Source organism: Colletotrichum costaricense, assembly GCF_030867565.1.
Source record: "Colletotrichum costaricense strain IMI 309622 chromosome Unknown Scaffold_7.1, whole genome shotgun sequence".
In the NCBI taxonomy this organism is placed as follows: domain Eukaryota; kingdom Fungi; phylum Ascomycota; class Sordariomycetes; order Glomerellales; family Glomerellaceae; genus Colletotrichum; species Colletotrichum costaricense.
This window is the reverse complement of record NW_026848236.1, coordinates 1,811,876-1,839,406: the sequence shown is the minus strand read 5'-3', so window position 1 is coordinate 1,839,406 and position 27,531 is coordinate 1,811,876. Positions and strand designations below refer to the sequence as shown.

General features: G+C 52.8%; 10 protein-coding genes across 10 annotated transcripts; 6 read left to right on the top strand and 4 right to left on the bottom strand.

The window, feature by feature from the left end:
• Window positions 1-787: 787 nt before the first annotated feature.
• On the top strand, window positions 788-3,397 carry CCOS01_07787 (nonselective cation channel; the record flags this gene model as incomplete). The annotated part of the gene is made up of 6 exons (XM_060455950.1): window positions 788-1,193; window positions 1,305-1,641; window positions 1,698-2,012; window positions 2,066-2,383; window positions 2,437-2,500; window positions 2,564-3,397. Coding segments are annotated over 6 exons (2,274 nt in total), but the record flags the coding sequence as incomplete, so codon positions are not given.
• Window positions 3,398-3,742: 345 nt separating this feature from the next.
• CCOS01_07786 (uncharacterized protein) lies at window positions 3,743-4,042 on the top strand (the record flags this gene model as incomplete). The annotated part of the gene is made up of 1 exon (XM_060455949.1): window positions 3,743-4,042. The coding sequence occupies one exon, from the start codon at window positions 3,743-3,745 to the stop codon at window positions 4,040-4,042; it is 300 nt and encodes a 99-aa protein (XP_060313841.1).
• Window positions 4,043-5,576: 1,534 nt separating this feature from the next.
• Window positions 5,577-8,244, top strand: CCOS01_07785 (alpha-glucuronidase A; the record flags this gene model as incomplete). The annotated part of the gene is made up of 3 exons (XM_060455948.1): window positions 5,577-6,119; window positions 6,193-7,310; window positions 7,365-8,244. 3 exons carry the CDS (start codon window positions 5,577-5,579, stop codon window positions 8,242-8,244), a joined length of 2,541 nt encoding a protein of 846 aa, XP_060313840.1.
• A 461-nt stretch (window positions 8,245-8,705) lies between these two features.
• Window positions 8,706-9,512, top strand: CCOS01_07784 (uncharacterized protein; the record flags this gene model as incomplete). The annotated part of the gene is made up of 1 exon (XM_060455947.1): window positions 8,706-9,512. The coding sequence occupies one exon, from the start codon at window positions 8,706-8,708 to the stop codon at window positions 9,510-9,512; it is 807 nt and encodes a 268-aa protein (XP_060313839.1).
• A 487-nt stretch (window positions 9,513-9,999) lies between these two features.
• Window positions 10,000-12,955, bottom strand: CCOS01_07783 (uncharacterized protein; the record flags this gene model as incomplete). Its single annotated transcript, XM_060455946.1, has 7 exons — window positions 10,000-10,304; window positions 10,397-10,446; window positions 10,581-10,682; window positions 10,957-11,948; window positions 12,176-12,418; window positions 12,497-12,627; window positions 12,679-12,955. The coding sequence occupies 7 exons, from the start codon at window positions 12,953-12,955 to the stop codon at window positions 10,000-10,002; spliced, it is 2,100 nt and encodes a 699-aa protein (XP_060313838.1).
• A 163-nt stretch (window positions 12,956-13,118) lies between these two features.
• Window positions 13,119-13,301, bottom strand: CCOS01_07782 (uncharacterized protein; the record flags this gene model as incomplete). Its single annotated transcript, XM_060455945.1, has 1 exon — window positions 13,119-13,301. The coding sequence occupies one exon, from the start codon at window positions 13,299-13,301 to the stop codon at window positions 13,119-13,121; it is 183 nt and encodes a 60-aa protein (XP_060313837.1).
• A 1,193-nt stretch (window positions 13,302-14,494) lies between these two features.
• Window positions 14,495-18,233, bottom strand: CCOS01_07781 (DNA-directed RNA polymerase I subunit RPA2; the record flags this gene model as incomplete). The annotated part of the gene is made up of 2 exons (XM_060455944.1): window positions 14,495-17,704; window positions 17,766-18,233. 2 exons carry the CDS (start codon window positions 18,231-18,233, stop codon window positions 14,495-14,497), a joined length of 3,678 nt encoding a protein of 1,225 aa, XP_060313836.1.
• Window positions 18,234-19,699: 1,466 nt separating this feature from the next.
• On the top strand, window positions 19,700-20,127 carry CCOS01_07780 (uncharacterized protein; the record flags this gene model as incomplete). The annotated part of the gene is made up of 2 exons (XM_060455943.1): window positions 19,700-19,812; window positions 19,878-20,127. The coding sequence occupies 2 exons, from the start codon at window positions 19,700-19,702 to the stop codon at window positions 20,125-20,127; spliced, it is 363 nt and encodes a 120-aa protein (XP_060313835.1).
• A 2,558-nt stretch (window positions 20,128-22,685) lies between these two features.
• Window positions 22,686-23,575, top strand: CCOS01_07779 (ADP-ribosylation factor family protein; the record flags this gene model as incomplete). The annotated part of the gene is made up of 4 exons (XM_060455942.1): window positions 22,686-22,735; window positions 22,889-22,961; window positions 23,039-23,058; window positions 23,167-23,575. The coding sequence occupies 4 exons, from the start codon at window positions 22,686-22,688 to the stop codon at window positions 23,573-23,575; spliced, it is 552 nt and encodes a 183-aa protein (XP_060313834.1).
• A 2,010-nt stretch (window positions 23,576-25,585) lies between these two features.
• CCOS01_07778 (glycosyltransferase family 17) lies at window positions 25,586-26,722 on the bottom strand (the record flags this gene model as incomplete). Its single annotated transcript, XM_060455941.1, has 1 exon — window positions 25,586-26,722. The coding sequence occupies one exon, from the start codon at window positions 26,720-26,722 to the stop codon at window positions 25,586-25,588; it is 1,137 nt and encodes a 378-aa protein (XP_060313833.1).
• Window positions 26,723-27,531: the final 809 nt, after the last annotated feature.

Sequence of the window (27,531 nt, the reverse complement as noted above, 5' to 3'; positions counted from 1 at the left end):
ATGAGACTACACACACCAGACGAAGAAAGAGGAATTCCTGAACAACTTGCGAGCCAGCAATATTGCCGTGTCGCAACCTCGACACCGAGTCAGTGTGTACTACTTTCCTTCTCCTTTGTCCTTCTCTTCTGTAATGGCCTGGCGTATCTCCCCTCCGCTGCTTCTGCGGCTCTCTTCATCACTATACGCAGTATCCCGTACTAGACGCGGCCGATGCTTCACATGCAGCATGCCGCCGCTGCCGCTGCCGCTTCATGAATGCTAGTTCTGGCTTAGAATCACATTCCGCAACATTCCACAACTTGACGCGCGGGCGATGCTTTCTTTGCCTTAGTTACCCCAGACCACCTTGTCGGGCTCAGGCTCGCATTGAAAGCAGATGTGCTTCTACTTTTAGCGTCCCCATGCACCGTGGAGCCAAGAGCCGTGTCGTCCCCTGTCCTACTCCATCCGCATCCTATCTAATATCTACCTTACCGATATCTGCGTCATCTCTGCTATCTGTGAGGCGCCGACATTTGTTGTCTCTTGCGGTCACCCTGCTACCAACTCCCCACCACCACTCTAGGATTTGTTGTTGTTAGTGTTGCACCTCCTGGCTGTAACTGACTCCCCGGCTATCTAGTATAACAACTTGAGCAGCCCACTCGGATTGTGACAGGCGAGAGCGTGGGGGCAGCCCCTAACTTGCCACTATCCACGTGGGTGTCTCGCGCCGTCTTCTCACCATCACCGCCAGTTTCTTCCGCCAAACATCCCATAGCTCACTTATTACGTACGACTGAGCTCTGTCTACACGTTAAATGTCCTATCGATCCTAGCTCCAGCCATATGTCACATCACCGTCGCCTACGCTACATTCTATCCCATCACGAAGGGAAGTTCGATACAGTCCGGCCATACTATGTCGGAGCGCACCCGACGGGCACGCCTCCAGCTTCCGGAAGAACGGCCGCTGCTGCAACGGAACCGTGCCAGTCACACCTCTGAGATTCAAGTTCCTCTCTATGGCTGCATGGTCAATCCTCACAGCCACTTACCAGTATACACGAATATTCACCGTATACGACGAGACATCATCTCCATTGTTGAAGACTATTTGAGTTTGGAACAACTTCGTGATGTGCGTATCAACATCGCCGTCGTCCGCCCACTTGTCGACAAATTGTATGAGCTCGACGACATCTCCATAGGTATGTTCAAAGTCATCCGTCTCTCTCACCTCGATCTTCAATCTCGTAGAAACCGAGATCGATCTCGATTGCGCGGAGTCGTTTTGTTGCAAATAACCTGACTGTCACAAGTGTATTGCCTGCTTGTGAACCGTGCTCAGTTCCTATATGAGCAATCTCACTTGAACAATCGGCAAAATGTCAATTACAGTCGCGCAGCTCTATGCGAGCTGGTGGCAACGCGGATATTGAGGCGCTTTAGCGAGGACAATGAAGGGCCTGATGGTTTAGTGCTGCTAGCACACATACTGGTTGCCGGCTTTGAGCCCTTTCAGATGGCACCGGCCGGGATTCGTGAGGCAGCCTCGACGGAGTCCTATCGCAGCTACAACCGCATGCTTCCTTCGCTCGAAGTTGCCATCTTGACTGAGAGTAAATACTTCCTCAGTGCTACTCCTTGCCAGAAAGTGTAGGTTCTCGCCTTGCAGATTATAGTTTGGGGCAGACACTAACAACGGTCTCAAGCGTCGATGCCATTTACGAAGGCCGTATTGTCTACACTCCTTCGAGCTTTATGGACATTATTCCAGACCACTACAAACTCAAGCCTATCTCACTCTACAACCCACGCGAAGGGCCACTACTGGACCAATATCGACTCCTTGTGCCTCGTACCAGAAACATTCTCGAGGTTTTCCAGTTCCTGATTCTGCTGGCGCTCTATCTCTTTGTCATGGCCGAGCGAAAGCCTGAGACTTTCACCGTCTTGGAAGGTTGTTTCGCCGTCTATGCCTTCGGGTGGTCTCTCGATCAATTTGCTACTATTTTGGAGCATGGCTGGTAAGAGAACCCAACTCTTGTTACAAACAGCAGCGTCACTCACGACAAGACAGGCACGTTTACACCCAGAATCTGTGGTCCTTCCTTGATGTTGGCTTCATTGGCATCTATGTTGTATACGCGGTACTGCGCATCCATGGAGCTCGAGTCGGAGAACTTGTTCCAAAACAACAAGCTCTCGACGTACTTGCGATGGGTGCCCCAGTACTGGTCCCGCGTCTTGCCTTCAACTTGCTATCGGATAATCTGGTGTTTCTCTCCTTGCGGTCCATGATGTCGGACTTTGTCCTTCTCACGTTCTTGTCGGCATGGTGTTTCGGTGGCTTTCTACTGTCGCTTCTGTGGCTTGGTGAAGGTGCACATCCTCCAGTGTAAGTTGCTCCAGGAACTGGCCTACCTTGTACAGCTTCTAATCCAACTGTAGCACTATCAGTAAGTGGATGCTCTGGATCTGGTTTGGACTTGACGGGACGGGCATCAACGAATCGGTAAGAATCCCTTCTTCTTCGCCTATTTTTCTATACGTCAGGCTTAATAGTAATTTCCACTAGGTTCAATTTCACCCCATCTTAGGTCCTGTCCTAATGGTCGCTTTCGCCTTTCTGGGAAACACTTTGTTCCTCACCATCCTCGTCTCGATGCTTTCCAATACATTTAGCACGATCGTTAAGAACGCGACTGCAGAGATAATGTTCCGCAAGGCCGTCTTGACCCTAGAAGGAGTCAAGGGTGATGCCATTTTTGCGTACCAGCCCCCCTTCAACATCCTGGCCGTCTTCGTCCTTATTCCGCTCAAATTCATCCTCACCCCGCGATGGTTCCATAAGATACATGTAGCTAGCGTTCGGCTAGTCAACCTTCCGCTACTACTGATCATCGCGGTGGCAGAACGCAGAATCCTTTGGCCAGCGCCGCAGCCGGAGAAGAAACAGTCTAGCAGCCTTACGCTGTACCCGAGGGTCAAGCAATGGTTCTGGGAGAAGTGGCGCATAACGGCCCACCGCGACATAAGAGCCGTGTTCGACCTACCGCCGCCCGAGTCCGTCGAGGAGGAGATTGCGGTGGACGACGAGCTCACGCACCATCTCATCCGGCGACAATTCACTCGGTCAATTACAAATGATACCATGCGGAAGAAGTCGCCTCTTAGGAGAGATTCGATGTTCCCGGGCGTGTCGTCCAAGTTGCGCGGGTCCTTTACGGGAAGCGAGGACATGCAAGACGTCAGCAGCAGGTTGGATTCTCTCGAGCAAACGTCCCTGAGAATCGAGGCCTTGCTGGCGCGCATGCTGGACGCCGAGGATTACTCTGACCGAGGCTTCGGTACTGGGGAGAGCAGCACCCTTCGTGATGGGGAAGCGCCTCTGACCCAGTCACCGAGTTAGCCATGTAGTTGTAGTGCAAACATTGGCAGACACGGGAGTGCAAAGTTCTGGCGTGTGGTGATGTTTATATAAGTAGAAAGCATGCCTAAAAGTATGGAATCAAGTATCTTCAAAGGCAATGCTGCTCATGAGTAAACAACACATTGGGAATATCTTGTGCCTGTAATCTGAAGTAGGAAGTAGCATCTACCTAGCCCGCACGTACCATTCCACCTTCCTAAACTTCAGCCTTTGTCCACACTTCCCTACCTTCATATCGCGGCAATCGAGACCAAGAACACCATAAACAAGACTTTTCTTCGACGTCATCATCATTGCCATATCATACCCCTCCAAAAAGGAAAGATGTGCGAAGTCTTCATCTACAAGCACGTCAAGTGCAAATGCGTCTGGGGCGAGATCGCCGTGCAATGCGGCCCCGGCATGGGCTACACGACATGCGGACAATTCGGCAGCGGCATCGCGAAGAGGCCTCTGCGGCTCCAAATGGCGGACAAGCGGCCGTGTCCGACGCACGACCTGTACGGGCTTTACGACCGCAACCATGCGCGGGTGATCAAGAAGATCACGCACGGCATCAAGATCGGGGCGGGGCCGAGTAAGCAGGACGCTGGGATCGAGGTCCCCTGCTGCGCTGTCATGTGAAGACGGTGGAAATTTACGGATATCATGAAGGCGCAAAGTACAAAGACGAAAGAGGCACGTGGGAGGGTTGATGTCTGGGTGGATGGAGTTGCCAAGCTGGGTAAGTGAAGCTGGTGACCGGGGGGGAGGCTGAGGCGCAGATGGGTTAGTGCTGGGGCTAACGTGTATTTACCCAGGGCCAAGACGCGATGACGATTCTAGCTGATGGGAATTGAATGGGCCAGGAAGTTTCTCCTGCGTGGTTCGAGTTTGGGACCCGAGGAGAGAAGGCAATGGCGGAGGGGAAGCGAGCAAAAGAAGAAAAAGCGAAGTTATGGAAGCTAGGCCGTTGGGGTTTTCGGGGTCGGGGTAGCTCTTCCGAAGTCGACTGACTAGGAGCCTTCTGAAGGGGAACAATCAGCAGTAGCATACGCTGGTATCATCTTACTACGGCTCTACTGCGTAGTGATCAGTGATCACTAAGGTGGCAAGCAGCTTTCTCATGTTGACTTGAGTCATGGAATTAACGTTTCTACCGCATAGAGAGGAGTAAAATTGCAGGTCTGAGCTGGTGAATTACCCACTAAGAATTTATCAGTCCTCGACGAAAGAGCTGGGAAGAAGAAGCAAGGGCAACCCGAACCGGTGAAGTCTTTCATGGAACATGGATACCCGAAGCAGTGCCGGCCGGACCTGGGAACTGTTTATTTCCCCTCTTTTTGGGCTTCTTTCCAAAAAAATTACCTACCATCTCCCCACCCTTCTTTCCCCGATTCACCCCACGCTTTCCTGTCTCTCTCTCCCCATGCGGGGAAATGAGAACATCAGACGTTTCTTCGTTCACTTGCTATTGGCTTACTCAATCATTTGTTTTGAGGCTACACCGTTGTTTTCATCCTTCTATTACAACGAGCTGTAAGTCATGTAAGGCACCTTGCGTGACCCAGGAAAACCTTCCTACGATTGGTTTCTTCTCTATCTTAACACCGGGACGTGTCCCCCTTTCCAAGCCAGACACCCAACGATAATTCCTGCCCCCCAGTCAAGGTTCTCTCCGCTAGTGCCAATTTCTCCGCATGTCGCTGTTTAGACTCAAGATGAAAGGGGTCACATTGTCGAAGGATCCATTGAAGTCGTTCGGGAAGACGTTAGATTGGTAGTCCGACCTAAATGGTCTCCCCCAGAGCTTCCCCACACCCAAGCCATGGATGAATATGTCGGCTTTCCTTTTAGCCTGAATACCATGGTCAACCCCATCCGCTCATCACCGCTGTCGGCCGGTTGCATTGGGAACCCGGGAGCCCTTGGAGACTTCGGACTTGACAAGGCCTGGGTTGTGGGAAAAATGATGTTTTCCTGTTCCTGGTCCTGCGAGTCCCGCAGATTTGGGAATCCCACCCCAAGTGCACCGCTCGCGTGTCGATGAACAAACCAGCGCTTCTTCTTATAAGCTCGCGCACCCCCGATCCCACCATGTAACAGGTCTTTTGGAGCAAGTGCTTCTCTCCAACTGGTTCTTCTCGCCAGCAGCACCTCTTTCCACCGACTGCACGTCATGTGGAAGCTTCTTTTTCTTGCCTCTCTCGGCCTCGTTGCCGCAGAGGACGGCCTCGACGGCTGGTTGCGTTACGCTCGCCTACCAGAGTGCAAGTCTTCCGGCGTCGCCGAATCTCTTCCCTCTACCGTCATCGGCCTCAATGCGACAGAAAATGGCCCAATTGCTTCCGCCTTGTCCGAATTGACCAAGGGCTACCAAGGCATCCTCGGTAAAGACGTCTCTATCGGCCAGGACGCCTGTGCTGCTGCTTCCGTTGTCATTGCTACTGTTGACGACTACGTTGCTGCTTGTGGAAGTGAGGGCATTCAAGCGGACCTCATTGAGGATGGCTTCTGGCTTAGCGTCAAGGGTGATGGTGTCAAGATTCTGGGACAGAACGAGAGGGGTGCTCTCTACGGTACTTTTGAGTACCTGAGCCTGTTGGCCCAGGGCAACTTCACCGAGGTGACTTATGCGACAAACCCTTCTGCTCCTGTCAGATGGGCAAACCAATGGGACAACATGGATGGCACAGGAACTCATGGCAGCATTGAGCGTGGTGTAAGCAATCTTCCCTCCTCCTCATTCTCCTCCTCGGACCATCATTGAATGCGAACATGTCTGACTTGAGTAGTACGGAGGTGTTTCCATCTTCTTCGAGAACCTCAAGGTCGTCACCGACATGACCCGCGTCTCTCAGTACGGCCGTCTGCTGGCGTCCGCCAGAATCAACGGTATCATCGTCAACAACGTCAACGCCAATGCCATCCTCCTCTCCCCCGAGAACATGGACGGGTTGAAGAGGATAGCCGACGCTTTCAGGCCATGGGGTGTTCAGGTGGGCATCTCCCTCAACTTCGCCTCACCCCAGACATACGGCAACCTTTCCACTTTCGACCCCCTCGACGAGACTGTCATTGCCTGGTGGGGAAATATCACCGATGAGCTCTACGCGCGCATTCCCGATATGGCTGGATACCTGGTCAAGGCCAACTCAGAGGGTCAGCCCGGCCCCCTGACCTACAACAGGACGCTGGCAGATGGCGCCAACCTCTTCGCCAAGGAGCTCAAGAATCACGGCTCCAAGAAGGGCATCGTCATGTTCAGGGCCTTTGTCTACGACCATCTCACGCTGAACCAGTCCGATTGGCGCGCTGATCGTGCCAACGCCCAGGTCGAGTTCTTCAAGCACCTCGACGGCCAGTTCGATGACAACGTCATTGTCCAAATCAAGTACGGCGCCATTGACTTCCAGGTCCGGGAGCCCGTGTCGCCCCTGTTTGCCAACTTGAAGAACACAAGCATGGCCATCGAGCTGCAGATCTCCCAGGAGTATCTCGGCCAGCAGGATCACTTGGTCTACCTCCCTCCTCTCTGGAAGACGATCCTCGACTTTGATCTGCGCATTGACGGTCAGCCTTCTGTTGTTAGTGACATTCTTTCTGGCAAGCGCCTTAACAGGCCTCTCGGCGGCTACGCTGGTGTCATCAATGTCGGCGCGAACTCAACATGGCTGGGAAGCCATCTGGCTATGTCCAACCTCTACGCCTACGGCAGACTTGCGTGGAACCCTGCTGACGACGTTGTTGCCATTGTCCAAGACTGGACCCGTCTGACATTCGGTGTTGACCGCAAGATCGTCGACACCATTACCAAGATGTCCATGGAGAGCTGGCCCGCCTACGAGAGCTACAGCGGCAATCTGGGCATCCAGACCTTGACTGATATCCTCTACGCTCACTACGGTCCTAGGTAAGCAAAAATACACCCGTCCTTCTTTTCCCCCATGACTAACTCCAAGTTCAGCCCGCGCAGCCAAGACGGCAACAGTTGGGGTCAGTGGACCAGAGCAGACGGAGACAGCATCGGAATGGACCGTACTGTGAAGAACGGCACGAGGAACGCAGGGCAGTACCCTCCCGAGGTGGCGGCCATGTACGAGGAGATCGAGACGACCCCCGACGACCTGCTCCTCTGGTTCCACCACGTGCCCTATACGCACAAGCTCAAGAGCGGCAAGACGGTCATCCAGCACTTTTACGACGCGCACTACGACGGCTCGGCTACGGCGCAGACATTTGTGCCGCAGTGGGAGTACCTCAAGGGTCTCATCGACGAGGAGCGCTACGAGCACGTGCTGTTCAAGCTCAAGTACCAGGCCGGTCACTCCCTCGTCTGGCGCGATTCCATCAACAATTTTTACTGGAATAAGTCGAGCATCCCCGACGAGGCGGGACGCGTGGGCAACTACAAGTACCGCATCGAGGCCGAGCACATGACGCTTGACGGATACAAGGTCGTCGACGTCGACCCCTTTGAGGCGGCGTCGGGTTACAAGGCCATCGTGACGAGCTCCAACACGACGGCCGGAACGGCATCCGCCACGGTCGAGTTCGAGACCGGAACATACACCCTCGCTGTCAATTACTTTGACGTCATTAGAGGCAAATGCTCGTACGTCGCGTACATCAATGATGTCGTCGTCGGCCATTGGAGGGGTAACAGCGAGGAGAAGTTGGGCCACTGGCCGTCCGAGTTCTTGGATGGACACTCTGCCATCCGCGTCAACTTCCCTGGCATCAAGGTGACCAAGGGCGATACGCTGAAGATTGTCGGTACGCCTGACGGGCCCGAGGTCGCTCCTTTGGACTATGTCAGCTTCTTACCTGATGGTATTATCGACTAGACATGTTGTTGGATTTTTGAGCAAGCAGACATGATTTTGTAGTTAACATTCAAGATTTATGAATTCTTCATGATTATATATTTACATCTCAATCAAATTGTGTACATTTTGGAAAATCTTCTTGGTAACCGCAAACGCATTGTAATGCAAGTGGGTGATCGTGAATTTGTTCTGTGGTTGGCGTGAGTGATGTGAACCCCACAAATTTCATCCGACAAAGGTATCTTGGATTTTGACCTCATCCCCGAAATTTTCATCCAGCCGTCGTCTCTCGAGGGTCAAACCAGCAGCAAGCACCCTTCACAAAGCCAAGTACGTAGCAAGTATCAACGAAGTCCTCATAGCGACCTTGTATGCCGAGTCGGCTTCACGGAATTAAGACCCAACTCTACTTTGTAAGAATTCATCCACTCACTCTTCATCTCACTGAGACTTACACACCCTCTTGGGCCTCACCCAACATGCTGCCCACACCAGATACCTCCCATGTTCCGTTTGAGCGTGTGTACGAGCCAGCAGAGGACTCGTACCTCCTCCTGGATACCCTCTCAGCCTCGTCAGAAACCTCATTCCTCACATCACGCTTTGGCGGCGAAACATCATCATCATCATCAAAGTCAAGACCAGCAGCCCCACTGGTGGTCGAAATCGGCACCGGCTCCGGCGTCGTGATAGCCTTCCTCGCCGCCCACGCAGCAACCCTCTTCGGCACACCCACCGTCCTCACCGCAGGCATCGACCTAAACGGCCACGCCTGCCACGCCACAACCTCCACCGTCCGCCGCGCCGTCGCCGACAACCCGTCCACGGCCTCCCCTCCCTCCCTCTGGCTCGGTGCCTCCCTGGGCGACCTCACGACCCCGCTGCGTCCGGCAAGCGTCGACGTCCTCATCTTCAACCCGCCCTACGTCCCGTCCCCGGAGCTCCCCGCGCAGTCTTCAGCCACGCTCGTCGCGGACGCCGGCACAAAGACGACGTTTGACGAGGATTCGTATCTGCTTTCGCTGTCGTACGCGGGCGGGCGGGACGGTATGGAGACGACGGATCGGTTGATTGAGGCGCTGCCTGGGGTCTTGAGCGCGAGGGGGTGCGCTTACATTCTGCTGTGTGCGCAGAACAAGCCGGACGAGGTCAAGGGCCGGATTGAAGGGTTCGGGGGCGGGTGGAGGGCTGTCACGGTTGGGGAGAGCGGGAAGAAGGCTGGGTGGGAGAAGTTGCAGATCATTAGGGTGTGGAGGGAGACAGAGATGGAGGAACAGTCTACATAGAAACGTAGGACATAGACAGCTCTTGTATCTTGACATCTTGTTGACCTGTGTACTTCTTCATCTCAGTCGCATGCTCGTGCTGGCGAGCCTCATGGCACACTCAGTTGCGAGATCTGTAGTTTCATTTACTGGAATTGTATTCTTTTTATTTCCTAACCACCCTCAACGCCTGAACAGCATCCGGTTGGTCTTGATGTGTAGGGGTGCCCGTCTTTTTTCAAGCTCGAGGCCCGGACTGTAAAATAAAAAAAAAAGTTTCATCGACGGTCCGTCGTCCCTAAGGGGGTTGGGCATAGATATTTCCCCCCTATGAAGAGTTTCTTCATGATTCACGAGCACTATTTCCGTCTTTCTTTCCCTGAGGCAAGCAGGAAACCTTTCTCGGCGCCCATAACAATTGTCGGTGTCGACCCAGTAACAACAGGTGTCGACGGTCGGCCCTCGTCGAAAAAACAGCGTGTCTTCATTTTGTCCCATTAACCCCAGCTCAACCACGTCCGCGACCGCGTCCCCGACCACGGCCTCTTCCTCTGGGGCCGCCTCTTCCTCCGCGGACGGGACCGCCGCGCTCCGCCTCCTTGCGCGCCTTGTTCTTGGGCTTCGGTTGGTCGTCGATGAGCAGTGTGTCGAGAGGCAGCGAGTCGGGCAGGATAAAGTATCGGATCGTCGAGCCGCGGATGTTCATGGTATCGAGCGAGACGGCGTCCTGGCCCCGCGGTGTCATCTTGACTGTGCGCAGCGCCGTGTTCATCTGCGGCGAGACCGAGGTGATGGTGCCGTGAACGATGGTGCCTGTACGCGTCAGTATGCGGTCTAGCAAACGATATGCAGCGCTTTGCGCATTTTTCTAGAGCCGCAGGACAAAATGACAAGAGTCTACTAACCATTCTTGAGTTCGATTGTCACCGTCTCATTGGCGCATTTCATCAAAAATCTAGTTGTTGGAAGTTCTGGTCAGCTTTATTTTGGCCTCGTTTTACGGCGAGCAACCTTCTGCATCTCTGAGAAGGAGGGCTCAGCACACAAATTGACGGCAGAAGGAGGGAAAGGGTAATCAATTGCGCGTACCTGACGAGTTTCATTTTGGCGGCGGCGTTCGTATGTTGAGCGTGTCTTTCGTCAAATGCAAAGACGACTGGATGCGAGACCTCGCGACTGAGGTTGGCAGTTCTGGGTGACGGAAGGCTGAAGCTTCGGAAAAGCTGCTATCCCGTTTCTGGGAAGTGGGTCCACGCTCAAGGTGAGTCTTTAGTCTCAGTCCACGTGACTGGTAGCTTTACTTCTTAACTAGTCAACTTAATGGCGGAAAGTCAAAAGCAAATTACACATTAAAGAGCAGCTATCTCTAAGTCCTCTAATCAACGGATCCAGGATAATGTTCCCGTAACTAAGTCTTTTCCTAATCGTAACGCAGAGAAGGCATCAGCCGAGGCTCAGCACAAACCTCTCCACCATCGGCCCCCATTTTGGAAGCTCCCACTCGTGTCTAGATGCTTGAACACGAGCGCTTGCGATCTGGATGTGTAGGCTATCTATCTTTGTCGCTTCAACTTCAATCGATCCTTCCGCGACAATCCGAACTTGGAGACGTTCTTCGAGAAATGGTACGATCTCATCAGGTTCAAGCCCTGAGATAGTTCTCGCCCAAACCATATGCATCAAGGCCGATGTCAGAGGAACTGTTCCGGACACGTGGTTGCCTGAACCCATGTTCTTCATCGCAAATACGCTCATTGATCCGACGAGATTCGGTGCAGATGCCCAAGAAGGGGCTTCTTCGGGAACTTCACCTAGGAAGAAATGGATTGCAAACGAGCCATGCAATGCTCCATTCTGAACATGAATATTGGCGACCCATTCGGTGTACATGTCGTCCTCAGTCGCTACTTTGGTCTCAAGGTCAGGGTCTTGTGAAAAGTCTAGCACATGCTTTGAAGTAGTTCCCTTTCGAACTTGGGATAGCGGCCCCCCCTTTCTTTTGGACGCTACTCTCCGTTGCTTCCGGGCCAGACCTGAGGGGCTAGATGAGCCGTATAGTCTGTTGATAGTTGCTATGAGGCGAGCTTGTTCCTCAGACTTGTGGATTCCCAGACTCGGGTTCGTTTCTGCGTACGCATATCCGAAGGCCGTAGTGTCTCTGGCCATCGCCGAGTTCCAAAAGGTGCCATTGGCGTCCGCATAGAATGGCTTGAGTTCCGTGAGCCAGTTTTGAACGGTCCCTGACGACATGGTAAAGGAAGGCTCCATTGCGATTTGAGAAGTGACCCAGGCGGTAGGATACAGAACTTGCCACATGGCGACTATTCGTTCCACCATAGCATGGTGCAAGAAGAACACCGGGTCGAATGCCGAATACTGAATGTAATACAGATGGCCGCGGTCGCCCACCAACACGTGCATTGCATCGTGCAAGGCCTCTACTGAGTCGTACTGCGTCTGATTTGACGCCATCCCCCAAAATTTGTTACTAAAGGGTTCAAAGTCCTTGTAATTGGAAAGGAGAGTATAGAGTCGTTGCTGAAGCGCAGGTCTGGCATGCTCAATCGAGTGCGCTATGCTTTGGTTGTCCGTTGTCTCGAAGGGAGCTCTCATTGTCTCTGTCCAATGGGGAAACTTATACTATCAGGATTCTACTCTTTGATCAAGTGGGAGCCACTACTTACATCGCCTTGGGAAAACACCTGCGGGTCCAGCGGCCGGAACTTGTAGCTGTATAATGGGTTGGCAATGGTCTGCCATCCGTTAGGGCCATACACTTGAATTGCAGGCTGCTCGAATTCAGACAAGTAGACGCTTTCTCCGAGCGGCGGTGTAGTAGCCCAGTCCCAGTATGGGATTCGGAAGTCTATCGCAGCGGCTTGGTAGTAAGCTCGTTCCGTGGGGTCTGGGAACCACGAGGCAATCATCTGTATGAGTTGAAAGAGAATTTGCTACTACGATGTTAGTCGTTTTGTGGGTGGCGTCACAACTTCATGGGATCTGACCTCGTACAAAGCAAGATATACGCGATGCCACGATGGGAAGAGAATGGACATGTGGGTGCAGTAGCCCCTTTCTTCGCCTCCCGGTACGCCGGGCACGCCGTTCCAGGGGACGAAAGGGACGCCGTGAATACCTGCTGTATATCAGAAAGCTAATCGACGCGATAGTGACCACTCAGTCTTACCTGCGATCTGATACCACGATAGTTGTTCGCTTTGATTCGTAAACTGAAACATGCTTGAAGCAAGGAGGAAGAGATTCCACTTGAAGGGGTTCTCCTTCAACTCTCTGATATCGGGGCGGTTAGGAATAGTTCCGTTTATGGAAGGCAGCTTGGTAACAATGATTGGATCCTGTGTCTGGCGCTTGACCACTTTGGCCGCTTCGAAGCCATAGTCGTAGGCCGGGGGAGAGGGTATGGCCGCTGCGGCGGTAGCGAGGAACACAAGAGATAGAAGCATGGCGCAACGAAACGCCTTTCCTGCGTCCCCTTTGCTGCAGTCGGCTAGGTTAAAGCCAAGAGTATGAGAAGGTTGACAAGGACGATGAATATTAGTGTTCTCGTAGGATGGTGCTGAGACGTGGTAGATGTCAGAGGGTCGAAGTATGGGCTGTCGAGGTCGATCAAAACTTCGGCACAGCCAGGTTGCCTTGAATAAGGGAATCAGGTGTGATGATGACAGCAAGATGAGCGTGTTCAAAATTCCGGGATTGTTTGGATGTTGATGAGTGCCAGACTCGACGTCCAAGTTGTGGTGGAGATAGCCTGGCCAAAAGGAATTTTGAAAAGGACGGACCGAAGGACATTTCCGTGCCAATTTAGTGCAATTTGGACTGAAGCACACTTTAAGGTAGTCACGGAAGGCAAACAGGATGCGAGTGGCACGCCGCATAGCCGTGGTGGTATGGTGCTTGCGTCATTGAGTTCCTGGTTTCCAACCGCAATCTCTAGATTTGGGAACAGAGTCATTCAGGAAGGTGTCGGGACGAGGTACCTCTGCACGACGTAATCCGAAGCTATTAGGGGAAAGAGAGACGTGACAACCTAGGTACTGGTGAGAGAAGAAGACTGAGGCGGAAGGCACAGGTTTTCGCCCTTGGTATCTTCCTGCCACAAAACGTGCCGTGCCTTCTTGACCAACTACAGTAATGTGATATGGCGTACCTTCTCCCAAAGCTCCAAGAAACATCACTATCGTACCTTGTGTAAATTGCTATCCAATCAAGGACTGGTTGAAGGGTATCTCACATTGATAGCTGAGAAGCAGGGCGCGGTGACACGTCAAGCCAGGTGGAACTGTTCAGACAGAGCAGGAACTCTCAGAACTGATGTCTTTAGGTGGACGAAGCCTGATCGGTATGAAGATTTCACTGACTCAATCTCAAACATCTTGGTTTCCCACGGCGGCTCATGGCATTTCTATATCAAGCCACCCTGAAGGTGAGCTACAACAGCTTCTGTCTTACCTCGGTTTTGGAAAGACCACGAGAAACCACAATCAACAACTTTGGATACCACGAGGCTTCTCAGGTACGTCATGAGTTTGGTCAGCCAAATTTGCGCCATCGTTGACGGAGACGCAGAGAAATCTCTCAGATCTTTGCCGCCAATCGACGGTCAGACTCTGCACAAGGCGGCTGCCGACATTGTGTGTACGATGTGCGTCCAAATGACTGTTTGTTGATTCGGTAACCTGCATGAGACAAACGGTTCAGCATCTGATTGTAACCGCTCTACACATGTTGATGTTACGTAGTCCACGCTCACCATCTATGTCGATTGTCAAACCCCTTCGGAGTTCGGCTTGGAGTCTTGAACGCGAAGCTGAGACTTGATTTAGGGGTTGAATCCAAACATGAAATATTGATAGGGAAACCCATCACTACTCGGCGAGATCCACTCTGACCAGCATTGTGAACCTTTGTCCATTAAGAAGTCATAATGTATGTACAAGGTGGAATACATCTTTTGTCTACCGAAACGCCGTCGATCTAAGCCTCTAAGGTAATGATTTCATGGGCTTCAAAGGGCCCTTGCGAGGCGCATCCTTGGAGTCGATGCGGTACTTCAGCTTGACACCCATAGCTGCCAACTCCACGTCTAGGAACTTGAGCGCACCCGGAACAACGACAACCGTCGTGTTCTCGCCTCCGACCCACTGGTTGCCCTGGCCATCCTCCCAGATCTCTCCCTCTACCTTGGCGGCGCTCTCCGCGTCGCCGGCGTCGAGGCGGGTTGCGCAGTTTCTGCAACGCACTGTCGTGACTTGCTTCTTCTTACCCACAAAAGGTGACACGGTTGGTTGGACTGAGAGGAACGAACCACAGCTTCGGCAGATCCAGGATCGCGTGTAATCGGAACAGTTGAGCAGACGATCCTGCAGCAGGAAGGCCGTACCGTGAGCGAGCAGCGCGTCACGCTCCATCTCTCCCACACGAATACCACCACCACGCTTTCTACCCTTGATGGGCTGGCCGGTTGTCGGTACGACTGGTCCCGTCGTTCGCACTTGGTACTTGTCGTTGACCATGTGACGCAGACGCTGGTAGTAGACGACACCAACGTAAATGTCGGCGGCCAGTTCCTCTCCCGTGATACCAGAGTACATGGGCTCGTTGCCATGGTAATTGTACCCGGCCTTCATCAGCTGATGACCAAAGTAGTCACCGGCGGTGTTCTCCTCGTTGAACTTGAAGGGCGTGCAGTCTTGTGCCAATCCGTGGAGCGCGCCAGCCTTTCCAGCCAGTGACTCGACGAACATACCGATTGTCATACGAGAAGGGAAAGCGTGAGGGTTGATGATAATATCGGGTTGGATACCAGATTCTGAGAAAGGCATATCGACAGCAGGCCATTTCTGGGAAGCGACACCCTTCTGTCCGTGGCGAGAAGAGAACTTGTCACCGATGACCGGGGATCGGGGAACTCTGAGCTTGATGGAGATCGTCTGGGCAGGCTCATTACCCGACTCGCTACCGAGCACACGTACTTCCTCGACAAATGCAGTCTCAGACTCCTTGTACTTTTCATAGTGTGTCTGTCCGTCCAGGTTGATCAGCTTGCCGCTGTAGTCTGCTGACACCGTGTGCCATGCGCAGAGTACATCTCCTTCTTGGACCATGCGTCCAACGTAGGGCAATCCGTCCTCATCAAGCAAGCCACGATAGAATCCCTTGACAAAACCGCCGGGGGCGAAACCGAAGAGCTTGGTGATATTCTTGGTGGCTCGCGTTCTCTGTTCTTCCTTCAGCGTGACCTTCTTCGTCTTGTAGATGGTACCGTGTCCGAATCCTCTTTCGTGTGCCGACTTGTTCAAAATCATGGCGTCGTCCATGTCGTAGCCAGTGTATGAGATAACCGCTACAACGGCGTTGAAGCCGTTGGGGAAGTTGTCGAATCCATAAGCGTTGTGTAGAGGCGATCGTACCACCGGTGTCTGGCCACTCTGAATTCTGTACATCTTGTTGTCCGTGCGGTGCCGAAGAGCCGTTGCCGGTGTTCCCATGGTTTGCTTACCCATCTGACATTGGTACATGTTTCTGGGGGACTGGTTGAAGTCTGAGAAGGGCGTCATGTTGGCAAGAATGGAGAGCATGTTGGTAGGAGTTTCTTCCACGTGCGTCGACTCGCCTGACACGATTTCGTTCTCAACAACGGCGATAGACATGTAGGGTTGCTCGTAAGGCCCCACAAAGTCCACCTTATCAAGAGGAAGATACTTCACGGGTCTGACCATACGCGCAGGCGCAGAAGACAAGTAGATACCAGGGTATGAACCGCCGTTTGAAGGCGGGACGTATCCAATTTCCAGTTGGAGAGGAACGCCGTGAGTGCCCTCCACCTTCCAGAAACGGAGAGTGTCTGCAATTCTGAGAGATTCGCGAGGTGTGCAGAAGCCGATGAGCTTGCCATCAAGCATGATGACAACGCTTTCATCTGTAGCCGCAGAAGACGTCTCCACAGCTCCCAACTCCGCCACAAGGCCAGGGATCTTGGAGGCGTCGACGGACTCGGTCATGATCTTACACTTGTGAGCCAGATGGTTAAGCAAACCGCAAGGCGAACCATCAGGAGTGTGTACGGGGCACAGAAAACCCCAAGACTCGGGCAACAGCTTTCGGACCGTTGTCGTCTTCAACTCGGCGAAGAAGGCACCTCTGTGAATCATTCGGAAGTGACTGATGAAACGGAGAAAGTTGAGCTTTTCCGCAACAACTGTGAAACCGGCTGTCTGTTGCAAATCAAGACCAGAAGGACTGGTCAGATTACCTGTGGAAAGGAAATATTCCAGGCCGTTTCCAAGGTTCTCATTGGCGTGTCTGAAGATATTGGCAGGGAACTCCTTGGCGAAGTCCTGCGATGTGAAGGGGGTGGCCGGGTGCTTTCTGGTCCATTCGCGGAGAGACAATCTGACAGCAGTCGACAGGAACTCTTCAAGGCGCTCCTTGATGATCATGCCGTACAGGAAACCGCCAAGAAGGACCTCCTGGTTTTGGACAGCATCAGGGTTGTCGACGGCGCAGTCGCCTGCCACGAGAGCATACAGCTTTCTGATCATGAACAACAGCATCTTGAACTTATCGTTGTCCTGCTTCTCGGTGACGTTGATGTTACCAAGGTGAACAAGAACAACCTTGCGCAGGAACTCGGTGCCGACATCGTAGTTGGACATGGTGTCGGGTACACCCATCACCACGCGGAACTTCTCTCCCAGGTAGGCTCTCGTCTCGGTCTTGCTGTAGAGTCCGTATGACTTGTAGGTTCGGAGCAGCAGCTCGACACGGTCCGTCAAGAAACTGTTCTTGGCCGACTTCGTGTTGGAGAGACCAATCAGTCCTTCGAAGATGTCGCGATCGTTTGTGTCGACGAGAGCCTTAAGGACCATCATGACCGGTACAAGGTACTCGTTCTTCTTCCAGGAGAAGCGGAACGTCATGTTTCCGTCACTCAGGTAGTGCAAAACGTTGGTCTGAGATGTCTCATCAGGTCTGACGGATCGGACGATGATACCATACGGGGTGTAGCCTTGGCCTCGGTTTTGGAAACTCGGTCGGTTGATCGCCATGGGGAAATTCCTTCGGTTGACTTGCAGCAGTCGAATAATCTTTTCGATACCGTTGACGATAAAGTAACCGCCCAGCTCTTCGGATTCCTCCTTTCTTTGCACCAACTGAGCCGGAGAGTTGCCCTCCAAGTGACATCTGTTGGACTGCCAATCCCCCATTAGCACCCCGCCGTCAGGTTTGCAATTGGTGTACAAAAGCACTTACCTTGACCATAATTGGCACCTGTCCAAGCTCGCGCACAAATTCTTTCGGATCACCACCATTGACCCTGTACTCGAAGGTGGCGGATAGCCTGCCTCGGTACGTCGAATGACGCTCTCTGCATTCGGAGGGCAGGATTTCACGATTCCTGGCGAACTTGTTGGAGGGGGGTAGCTGGGACTTTTGCAGCGCTACACTCTTGATCCGTACGGACAGGCGGTTCTTGCCTTCGAGACCCGCCCTGTCGTCGCCATCAAGATACGTCTTTGTGCCAATATCCTCTATGCCTCGAGCGAGGAGGCTCTTGTCGTCACTTGTGAACAAGGCATTGAAGGAGTCGATGTGAGGGCTCACAGCCTCTTGCAGGGCAGGATAGGCCGTGTGATCCTTCGGGGGGTTGCGAAAAAGGTTCTCGCGACGAACGGTATTGTATTGGTGATCCCACTCGGTGCTTGTCGCTGATGGCGCCATGTTCGCTCTCTCGTTTGCTTGCCTGCGACTGCGATTGTTAGCTTAAGTCTTGACTTCTTCCTTAGTGAATAATGGCTGGCTCACGGGGGACTATGTCATGTGGATGTAGCAATATCAAGGACTGGTCTCCCTGGGCAAGACAAACGCGACAGAGACAAGGAGGGCGAAAATGTAAACTTCTTCCTACTGCACCGGGTTTCTGGATCGCAGAGGGTTGGGATGCGACAGTCGGGTCTTCGGTGAAAACAAAAAAATAATTATGGAGATTGGAGCGGAAAAAATTGCATCGTCCAATCATGGCGCGGCATCGTCGAAACTGCAGGCCGTTATCCAAGACAGTGCGAGGACGTTGCTTTATCTGAGGTGCGGGGCCCTGATCTTGAAATGCTCGTCCGGAATGGAGGGCCCGCGTAGACGGAACCCCACTGTCGCGGGATTGTGCACCCGGGACTGAGATGCTCTCGGCGTTCCGATTATGAAAGGCGCCCGATATCCACGGAGACCGACCCACTCTTGTCCGTACGCCAGCCTCCATCTCAGACACGGCCTTGCTCTACTTTCTTATCTTGTGGATGCCGAAGTTGATTAGTCGTAGAGAAGGGATATTGCGTGTCCTGCAGCTTTCTTGACTGTGACACCAATGGTTCGTAACCTCTAATTTGTCACGAAATTTCAGTCACATTTGACTGGACCCGGTGGGTCACTCAACGTGATGTGAACCCGACAGCTGGGAATGGCAGGCGGAAGTGGACGCGTCAATGGTTGGTGGCTGTCATCGCCCGGGTTCGCTGACGGAACTCTGCTCTATTCGTCTGATGATCGAGATGGTACATTGGGTTGGCGGCAGCGCCATGCCGCAATGAACTTGAGTGGTCATATTAAGTCGAATCAGCACAGCAAATTCTGACATAGGATTGTAGAACCCATCCATCCAGGGAAACCTTTCAGCAAGACGGAAATTTCCAGCCCGAAGTGGGATCCGTCAGGCAAGGTAAGCAACCTTCACTGGGCAGCCTAAGGTGTAACAGTTCTCCGCACTAATTGGAAGGTAGGGTAGCAGAGAGGTGAAGTGAGGTAGGTGAGGTGAGGTAAGGTCAAGTCAGGCCCGGCCTTTAGGCGTAAAGTGGTCATGCCGCACCACCGAAATCGTTGGTTCTCACTAATACTCGCGGTGGATGGGTACCCTCCCCGCCGAATCTAGATTTCGGGAGTCTCCTAAGAATGCAACTAGCAAAGGAAGACTCCTAATTAGTAGGGATTACAGCGAGCAGCTGGCGACTTGCAGCCCAATCTACACTAACTGGGGCCCGATTCACCGAGGCTAGGAGCTAAGGCATCTCCATGGACATTCTACGTGAGATAACCCCCACCGAGGTCCTCGCGATACATACTTCTCGCTCTCACTCTGTGTAAGGTAGTCCACGGTCTCCGCGACTCCGCATCCGTCATGAGATGATGACAGGGTGATGCCCGGAGGATGCATAACATATGCTGCCGCCCTTGCCTCTTGGCCTCTGCCTGTCTCACCTGCCAAGCCCCTGTCCTCTCCAGCTTTTGGTCAAGGTTCCGTACTTACGCAGTAATATCTCTCCATCTACCTCACACCTCACTAAGCACACCAAGGTAACTGAGCGTAATGAACAGTACCAACACCTACTGCTTGTGTAATGACACCACCTTAGCTCGGAAGAGAATATCGCAGACATCAATTACGATTTTCTTCTGTCCTGTAGTAGGGAGTTCTCTCGAGCCTTGGTCGTCAGATCACCCAGCCAGCTCAGCGCATTTGTTCTGCCAGACTATTCACAAACGAATGGGCAAGTTCCCTTCTTCTCCCCCGCCTACATCCTCTATTCTCATAGTCCCTTCCACGCCCACTGACAACGGGATCTAGAGAAGCGTAGAAAGTAAGACAAGGTAGAGAAAACGGAGATTATTTCACCTTACCTAAGGTAAGGTAGGTAAGTACCATTCCATTCCTTAGCTTAATAAGTGCCGCACCTTCCATTGGGCGTAAGACTGAAGCGACTTACTGCCTTCCTTGCCTCAACCTTCCCTCCCGTACCGGGCATACTAACCCCCAGCCGTGGAAGGTACATCTTACGGAAAAGGCTCCTGCCTTCCATGAATATAATTGGGTTGTCTGCGGCTTTTGTCGCCCGCGTGCTTGCCTGCCTGGAGAAAGAGCCCAGCCTGCCTTACGGTCCATCCCTTTCATTACCTTACCTTACTTCACCTAGTTTACGGCCATTCCCTGACCATGCGCCGTTGTTGCTAAATACTCCCGATCTGCATCCTGCTTTCCTAGCAAACTCGAGGCTTCCATCTCATGGCTTTCTGTTCATCCAGCCCGGTCCGCCTTTCACTCAGCTCGCGCCATCGAAATACCCATTTGGCTACCTCTCAAGGTCGAGCCTGCATAAATTCTTCGTCCCGCTTGCAGAACCCTACCCAACCTCCGTTGCTGGTGATCCTTCCAAAAGAAAAAAAAAAAAAAAGGTAGCCACCAACAAACGCCTTTGTCGGCGAGCCGCCCGTTTCTCGCCTCGCCTCTCATCACAGTCACAACGTCATTAGACGCCCAACGTCGACGACCATTCTCCCCTCTCCTTGCACCGTCCTGCCTCGGCCCGCACGCAGTCAGCCCTCGCAGGTTGCTTGACGGGGATTGCCAGACAGATCTGGAGTTGTGCCGCCTGCAACAATCTGGGTTCTCACGCGCCCTTCATCCTTCCTCTCACCTTCCCCTTGTCGACATATCTTTCTTCATTGGGGAATCTATCTACCATCTACTCATCTACCCGCAACCCATCCACCCGCAAACGCGACCACCTGAGCAATCTTACCTTGCACACCTTACCTTACCCTGAGGCCGACTAAACAACATCCGAGGTGGAAAGCCAGCCTTCGCGCCCACCGCATCAATTCGGGGCCTCCTTTATTACCTAGCCTCCTTTATTACCTAGCCTTGGAAGTCTGCATGTCTTGGCCTTACTTTGGACACCACGGTTCGAATCGCTGCAACCCTTCAACCTAAGCCGGCTAAGACCGACTTGGCCCACCCATATCGGGTTCTGGTGACTTCCAGGACGTCTAGGCTATCGCGCCTCGTCGCCGTCTACCTCTGCCTACCTTAGCCGTTCGCCCACCGGATTACAAGCACCATTAATTTCAACCATACGTCACATCCCCTTCATTTGACATTGGCATCCGGGAGCAGATCCACGAGCTTTCACACCAGGTCACGGAAGCGTACTTTAGTCAAGTCATCCACTTCTGCGAGAGAGATTCATCATAGTCGGATCGAGCGCCGTGGTATTGAACAACCGCCTCGTAGGCTGGTCCTTGTCGAAAATCACCCTTCGCCGCCGCCGCCACGTTCGCATCTCATCCCTGCTACCGCTGCCGTTGCTGTCGTCAGTGGATTGACTTCCATGCCGCTGCCGCACATAACGTACTGCAAAGGCACTCACACCCGAAATCAGGTGCACCGGCACCCGGTTGACCTACAATTTCGTCCCTGATCGCAGCCCTTTCTCGCGCCTATCGTGGAGAGATCCACATGATCCGGTAGAAGCAAACGAATGAAACCCTAGTCGTTGATCTTGTAACCGCTGCAGACCCTGTCAACGCGGTTATTCCCAGTCGCCTTTTCATCCCCAACCGCCAATTCTTGCGACTCCAAATTCGGCACTGTTCATCCTACAGCTTGTGCCCCTCCCCTCCCGACCCCGGTCCCCCGACCCCAAGCTTGAGCCGGATCCAGGGTACTCAGTCACTTCCACGACCCTCGCCATCCCGTCTTTCTCTGGTGGGGACCTACTATACCTTACCTTACCTCACAGGCTGCTCGAGGTACCTCTTCCGGCCCCAAAGGGACAGACCAGGCCAGGCCAAGCGTCACCTGCGCTCTTCTTTTCTGGTTCCCGCCCGCCGCCTGCACTGTCTGCACCTGCATCTGCGCCGCAACTTGCTCCCAGTTCCAGTGTCGTCGCCCGCCAACGAGAAACCAGCGACGCCCATCGAGCCTCTCTCTCTCTGTCTCTCCCGCCCCCATCATCGCACAGAGCAGAGCAGCAACCTGTGCCGCCATCTCCCACGTCGATGCCAGCGACATTTGATTTGCGACATTTGGTCGGTTACCACGGGTCATACGAGACATTTTTATTTCCAATTTTCAAAGGCGTCTGAGCGCATCGAATACTTAAGCATCCAAATCACAACTCCGCACCCATCCTTCATCCCTCTCCGTCTCTCACCGTATCGAACTCTCTTCCGAACGAAATAGTAATCGCCGCGCCACCGACCTTTCTCCGTTGCGCAACATCTATTGCCGTTGCGCTGTATCCGGATCCAAGATCAACACACGTTGGCGACACCTCTTTTGGCCACCTACGCATCCTATACTACCTCCTCCACACCAGCGCATCGCGCTCATTATACACCACCACCATGGCGGGGCTTTTCCGGAAAGTGTACGACTGGCTGTTGAGGACGTTCTGGTGAGTGCACTTTGCTTCCCGCGATGAACAGCGGGGGTGATTTTCAGCGATGGACGGCCCGCGCGCTCTGACCTTACCCCGCCGCGCCCACTTTGCCCTTACCCTCGATCCTCGGGGATGGTATCTTGAACTTGAGCTGACTTGCGACGACAGGGCGACAGAGATGGATGTGACGATGATCGGTCTCCAAAATGCGGGTAAGACGTCTCTGCTCCGCGTCCTCGCAGTAAGTGAATCTTTTCCTACATTGTCAAGTTTTCCTTCGCACCAAAGCCGTTCGCACGCTGACATTTACACTTGTAGGGCGGCGAGTTCACCATCGAGTAAGCGACCTCCGTTTCTTCTTCACCCCTCAGAACTGCCTACTGTACCATCTCTGGTGTAATCGGTCTCGGCTAGCGGCATCTTCGGCTAACTGATATCTTGTGTAGCTCGATCCCGACGGTCGGATTCAACATGAAGCGGGTGCAACGAGGACACGTTACACTGAAATGTTGGGATATTGGTGGCCAGCCCCGATTTCGAACGATGTGGGAAAGATACTGCCGTGGCGTCAACGCTATCGTCTTCATCGTCGATATCGCTGATATGGACTTGCTACAGCAAGCTCGGGAGGAGCTTCATGCTCTCATGGACCAAGCTTCTCTGAGAGAAATCCCACTACTTGTTTTGGGAAACAAATCGGACCTCCCGCAGAAGTTATCGGTGGACGAGCTGATCGATGCGCTTGACCTCAAGTCCATAGGCCACCGCGAGGTTTGCTGCTACGGCATCAGTGCCAAGGAGGAGACCAACTTGGACGCTGTGCTACAGTGGCTGATGAAGTGGGCGAACAGGTGATGCGTAATACTGACGCGCGTTGGATGCCTCGATCCGCCGCGTTCCCAGTTGTCCCGCCCTGCCGTTCCTTCTCGATCGTATTCCCTCTGGGCTTGCGGGCTAGTGGATTCGAAAGGGCAATACTATTACTGAAGACGAGGGGGTTTTATGCGGCATGGTGTTCGTTGTCGAGACGTCGTTGTGTCGAAATTGTCCGCCAAATCACGGATCTTCTGACGTTATTAGTTGGTCTGCGACAGCATTAGCAGCAGTAAGCGTGCCAAGTCCCCCATGGCGTTTTCACCATGTCCCATATATCGGAGCGGGAGGGAAGGGGACTGTTTTCAAGCGATAATTTGGACGGCATGTCTGGAAGCAGGGCGCTTGCCTTTGATTTTGAAGTTAGCACGCCGGAATTTCCAGTCATTTAAAGGTCATCCAACCTAGAAATGCTGGTACGCGGCACCGCTCAAGCGAGAAATAGCAACGTAGAAAGGAGCAGAGCGGGGTATAAGTGGGTGGCCATGACGATGCTACGAAAGTAGACGAATGAATATCATGACTGATGTACGATCGCTTGATCTCCTGTCCATGTTTGATTTGTATGAGGTTTTCGCTGCCACACCAAAGCTCTGCGTATATGAAGAGGGTGAGGCGCTTCACCATATAATCGACATGAGCTGGTCTGACACACAGCACCGGCGTGTGGTGGTGTTGAGAGAGAGTGAAGTACAAGAATTGAGAGCTAGGAGAGGGGTAGACGACAGAAGAGAGAGAAACCAAAGTAGAGAAGGTGGGATGTCTCGAGAAGAAAAGTAAAGAGAGGAAAGAGAGGGGTCAAAAGAGAAAGGAAAAAGATATCAAGTTTTTTCGTCAGTCTCTATTTTCTCTCTCTTTCTCGTTCAGCAGTGGCAGTCTTGCTCTCTCTTATTGTCATTCCCTTTTGCGCAGCACACAGACCAGAGACTGCCAGCGCATCGCGCATCAATGCATCGGTTTCCATCTGCTGCTGGCGCGACGTGATTGGTCCGCCAACCGACGCTTCCGCACCCCTTTGCTGCAGGGCCCATGGGGTGAAGGACGGAGAGGAGGAGGGGTGATTTGATGCCCGTTACGCTGAGGTGCTCTCTTGTCTCTTGCGTTGTGTCTTCAATGTCTCGGAGGTTCGGGAGAGAGAGTGAGGAATGTGAAGTTGAAGACGTAAGGAAACCCGAGTAAGGTAGATTAGGCAAGTTGATTAAAGGAGAAGACGGGTTGAAAAATAAACGAGAGCTGAAACTAAAATGTGCCCTCTATTGGAAATAACGACGTATTTGGGGGGAGAGGGCAAGAAAATCCCCCTCCCGCAGGACCCATTCAATGAGCGATGCCACGATGTGTTAGCCAGGGATGGCCTGGTGATGCTTGGGACGCTAGAGGTGGCAGAAGTGCCAAGCGGACAGGACAGCTTGCTTGCCATCGTCAACCCCACACTCACTAACTGGGCACCGGTTCACTCGCTCACTCTTGGTCACCTTGGCTATTTGCTTTAGATATCTGGGAAGGCAAGAATAATCTCCTGCCTTTTGATTTGACTCATTTCACCTCACTCATCTTCTTAAATTCACAGTGAGCGAGTGAGTTAGTGTATGGCATTCGGTGAGCCCATGGCTATTGTCACGTAAGGTGAATATGGAATGTGGAACTCATGTACCCGCTGAAATACTCATTGCTCGCTTGCTCATTCGATGTAATCCATATCACCGCAATACATCTTTATCGAGGAGCTGGAATGCCTCTCACACCATCCACAAGGCAATGCGGCACGAGCATGAGTGTTGAGAATGTATTGTACAGGGCGTTAAATTCTTCTAGTGCTCGAAAGGGCTTGCCAGGTGCCCTCCCCTTTGGATCTGCCGGCCCTCCCTCCAGGAAAAGACGACGATGCGATTCCTCCATGTAAGCAGTAACTCCATGCTAATGTGCCCAATTAAAACAAAATGGAAAATGACAAACTTGACCAAAGAAGTAAGAGACGGGAGTTCAGGACGGTCATGGGTAGTCGGTAAACCCAGCTGAAGGCCCATCCCTATTTACCATATAACCAAACTTTTCCGGCTCATCCAGCAGAATACTCGGCATATCTGTATTATTTTCGAGGCGCACAAATTGGTCAACGTCTCGGCCCCAAAGGTCTTTTCCGTTCCTAATGGCGTCCGCTATACGGTCCTTGTTTCGAAACCTCTCGCCATTCATCCACTCGTGGGAGAAGGACGACATCTTGGTGAGGAACTCATCGACAGTGGCGAAGCAGCTAGAGCAGTGCCAGCAGGCGTTCCCGAGATTCGCCTTCTCGAGGTCGTAAAGCGGCTTGAAGCCCCCGTCTCCCATTCGGAGGTTCGCCGGCAGGAGCGTGCGTGAGCCCTGGTAGTAAGTGGCTTGCGGGTGTTCCCACTCAGGTCCCGTGTGGAGGAACTGGAAACTGTAATAGTAAAACCGGCTACGCAAGGTGAGGCGACGGGGGAATTGGCACGTTCGCAGTAGCAATAGTGTCTCCGGTCGAGCAATCTCGTCAACGTCGGCGACGAGAATAACGTCCCCGTATACCGGAGCCTGCTTTCCGACGAGCCTAGGCAACACTTGGGTGTACATGGCGTTGCGCTGTAAGTCTTCGTAGTCCCACGACCTTCTCGGATTGAAATCTGACGGGAATTCGAGCTCGTGGTAGATGAGCTTGTCATGGTAAGGCTTGAACCGGTCCCAGTTCTCCTTGATCGTGAGCGGCTTGGGCCTGCCAGTAAAAGTCTTTGGAGACTCAACGATGACAAAGTAGTCAACGTAGTTGTAGGTAGAGTTCAAGCGTATTTCCATCCAGTCGAGCTCTGTGTTGACCATGAACAGGTCGTATACCTTTCGCTGGCCAGTCTCTGACTGGGGAGTGAAGACGGGGTAACCGTGGTGCTTGCAAAACTTGGCAGCAGCATCGGAGGAGTAGAAGCCATGATGGTCGCTCTTGTTACCGAAATTGAGACCGCCCTTGGGAAGCTTAAGGGACAGGTCGAGGTTCGATATGCGATGGTCGAATCTGTCAAGTGCAGGATGTTGGCTAAAGTACAAAATGAGGCAGATCGTTATCGCCAACAAGAGTTTCAGGATGACAGGAAAGCCAATGTGCCATTGAAGAACCATGGTGTCGATGGGTTAGGTGTTGACTGACAGATGGCGACCTGAGTAGGAAGGGCAGATGTTCTGGTCTTGAATTGTGGCGGCGAGGCCGTTTCGTTTCACCTCTCAAAATAAAGTCTGGTGACCGGGTTTGAGATACGGCGAATGCAGCCTCCACCCTAGGCCGGTGTTACTGGTAGAAGCGTGAAAGGAAATCCTAGCCGGAAGGCAGTGTGAGGAACACAGGCTTTGCAGAGCTGCTCAGATGAGAGCATCCGGGCCACGGATCGTTTGATGGCGGGAACAGCCTTGTCGCATATTTTCAGAACTGGGGAAGTGTGAAAACCCCAGGATACCAGGGGAAGAAACCGGTAGGTATATAAAGTGTATGAGTATTTGGAGGCTCGGACAGGCTCGAGCACCGGTGTCACCTGTGAAATATGAAGTAGCTTGAGATGCCAGAGGAAGGAGCGTGGGGGGGCGAGCTGAAGCAAAGTCAAGCAAGCACACGCGCTTTAATGAAATAAACGTTTTACACTAAGGTAGGCAGAAGTTCTGATCAAAGTGGCACACTCCAGCTGGGCGGTTTACCGGGGAAAGCCTCAGCTATGGGCAAGTTTAGGTTACCACAAAGGTAGCACTAAATAGCGCGATGGCGGGCGCTTCATAGTTCACACGAACCAAGGGAGCCCCTGAAATTGCGTTGAAGAGCAGATCGGTCGAGTTCCATTGTCGAAATTGACAGGCACATGGCGGCAACATGTCTCCTCTCAGCTCGAGGTGGATATGAGTCTCCCATGTCTTGCACTTGCAGACATATGTCCACCCGGGCT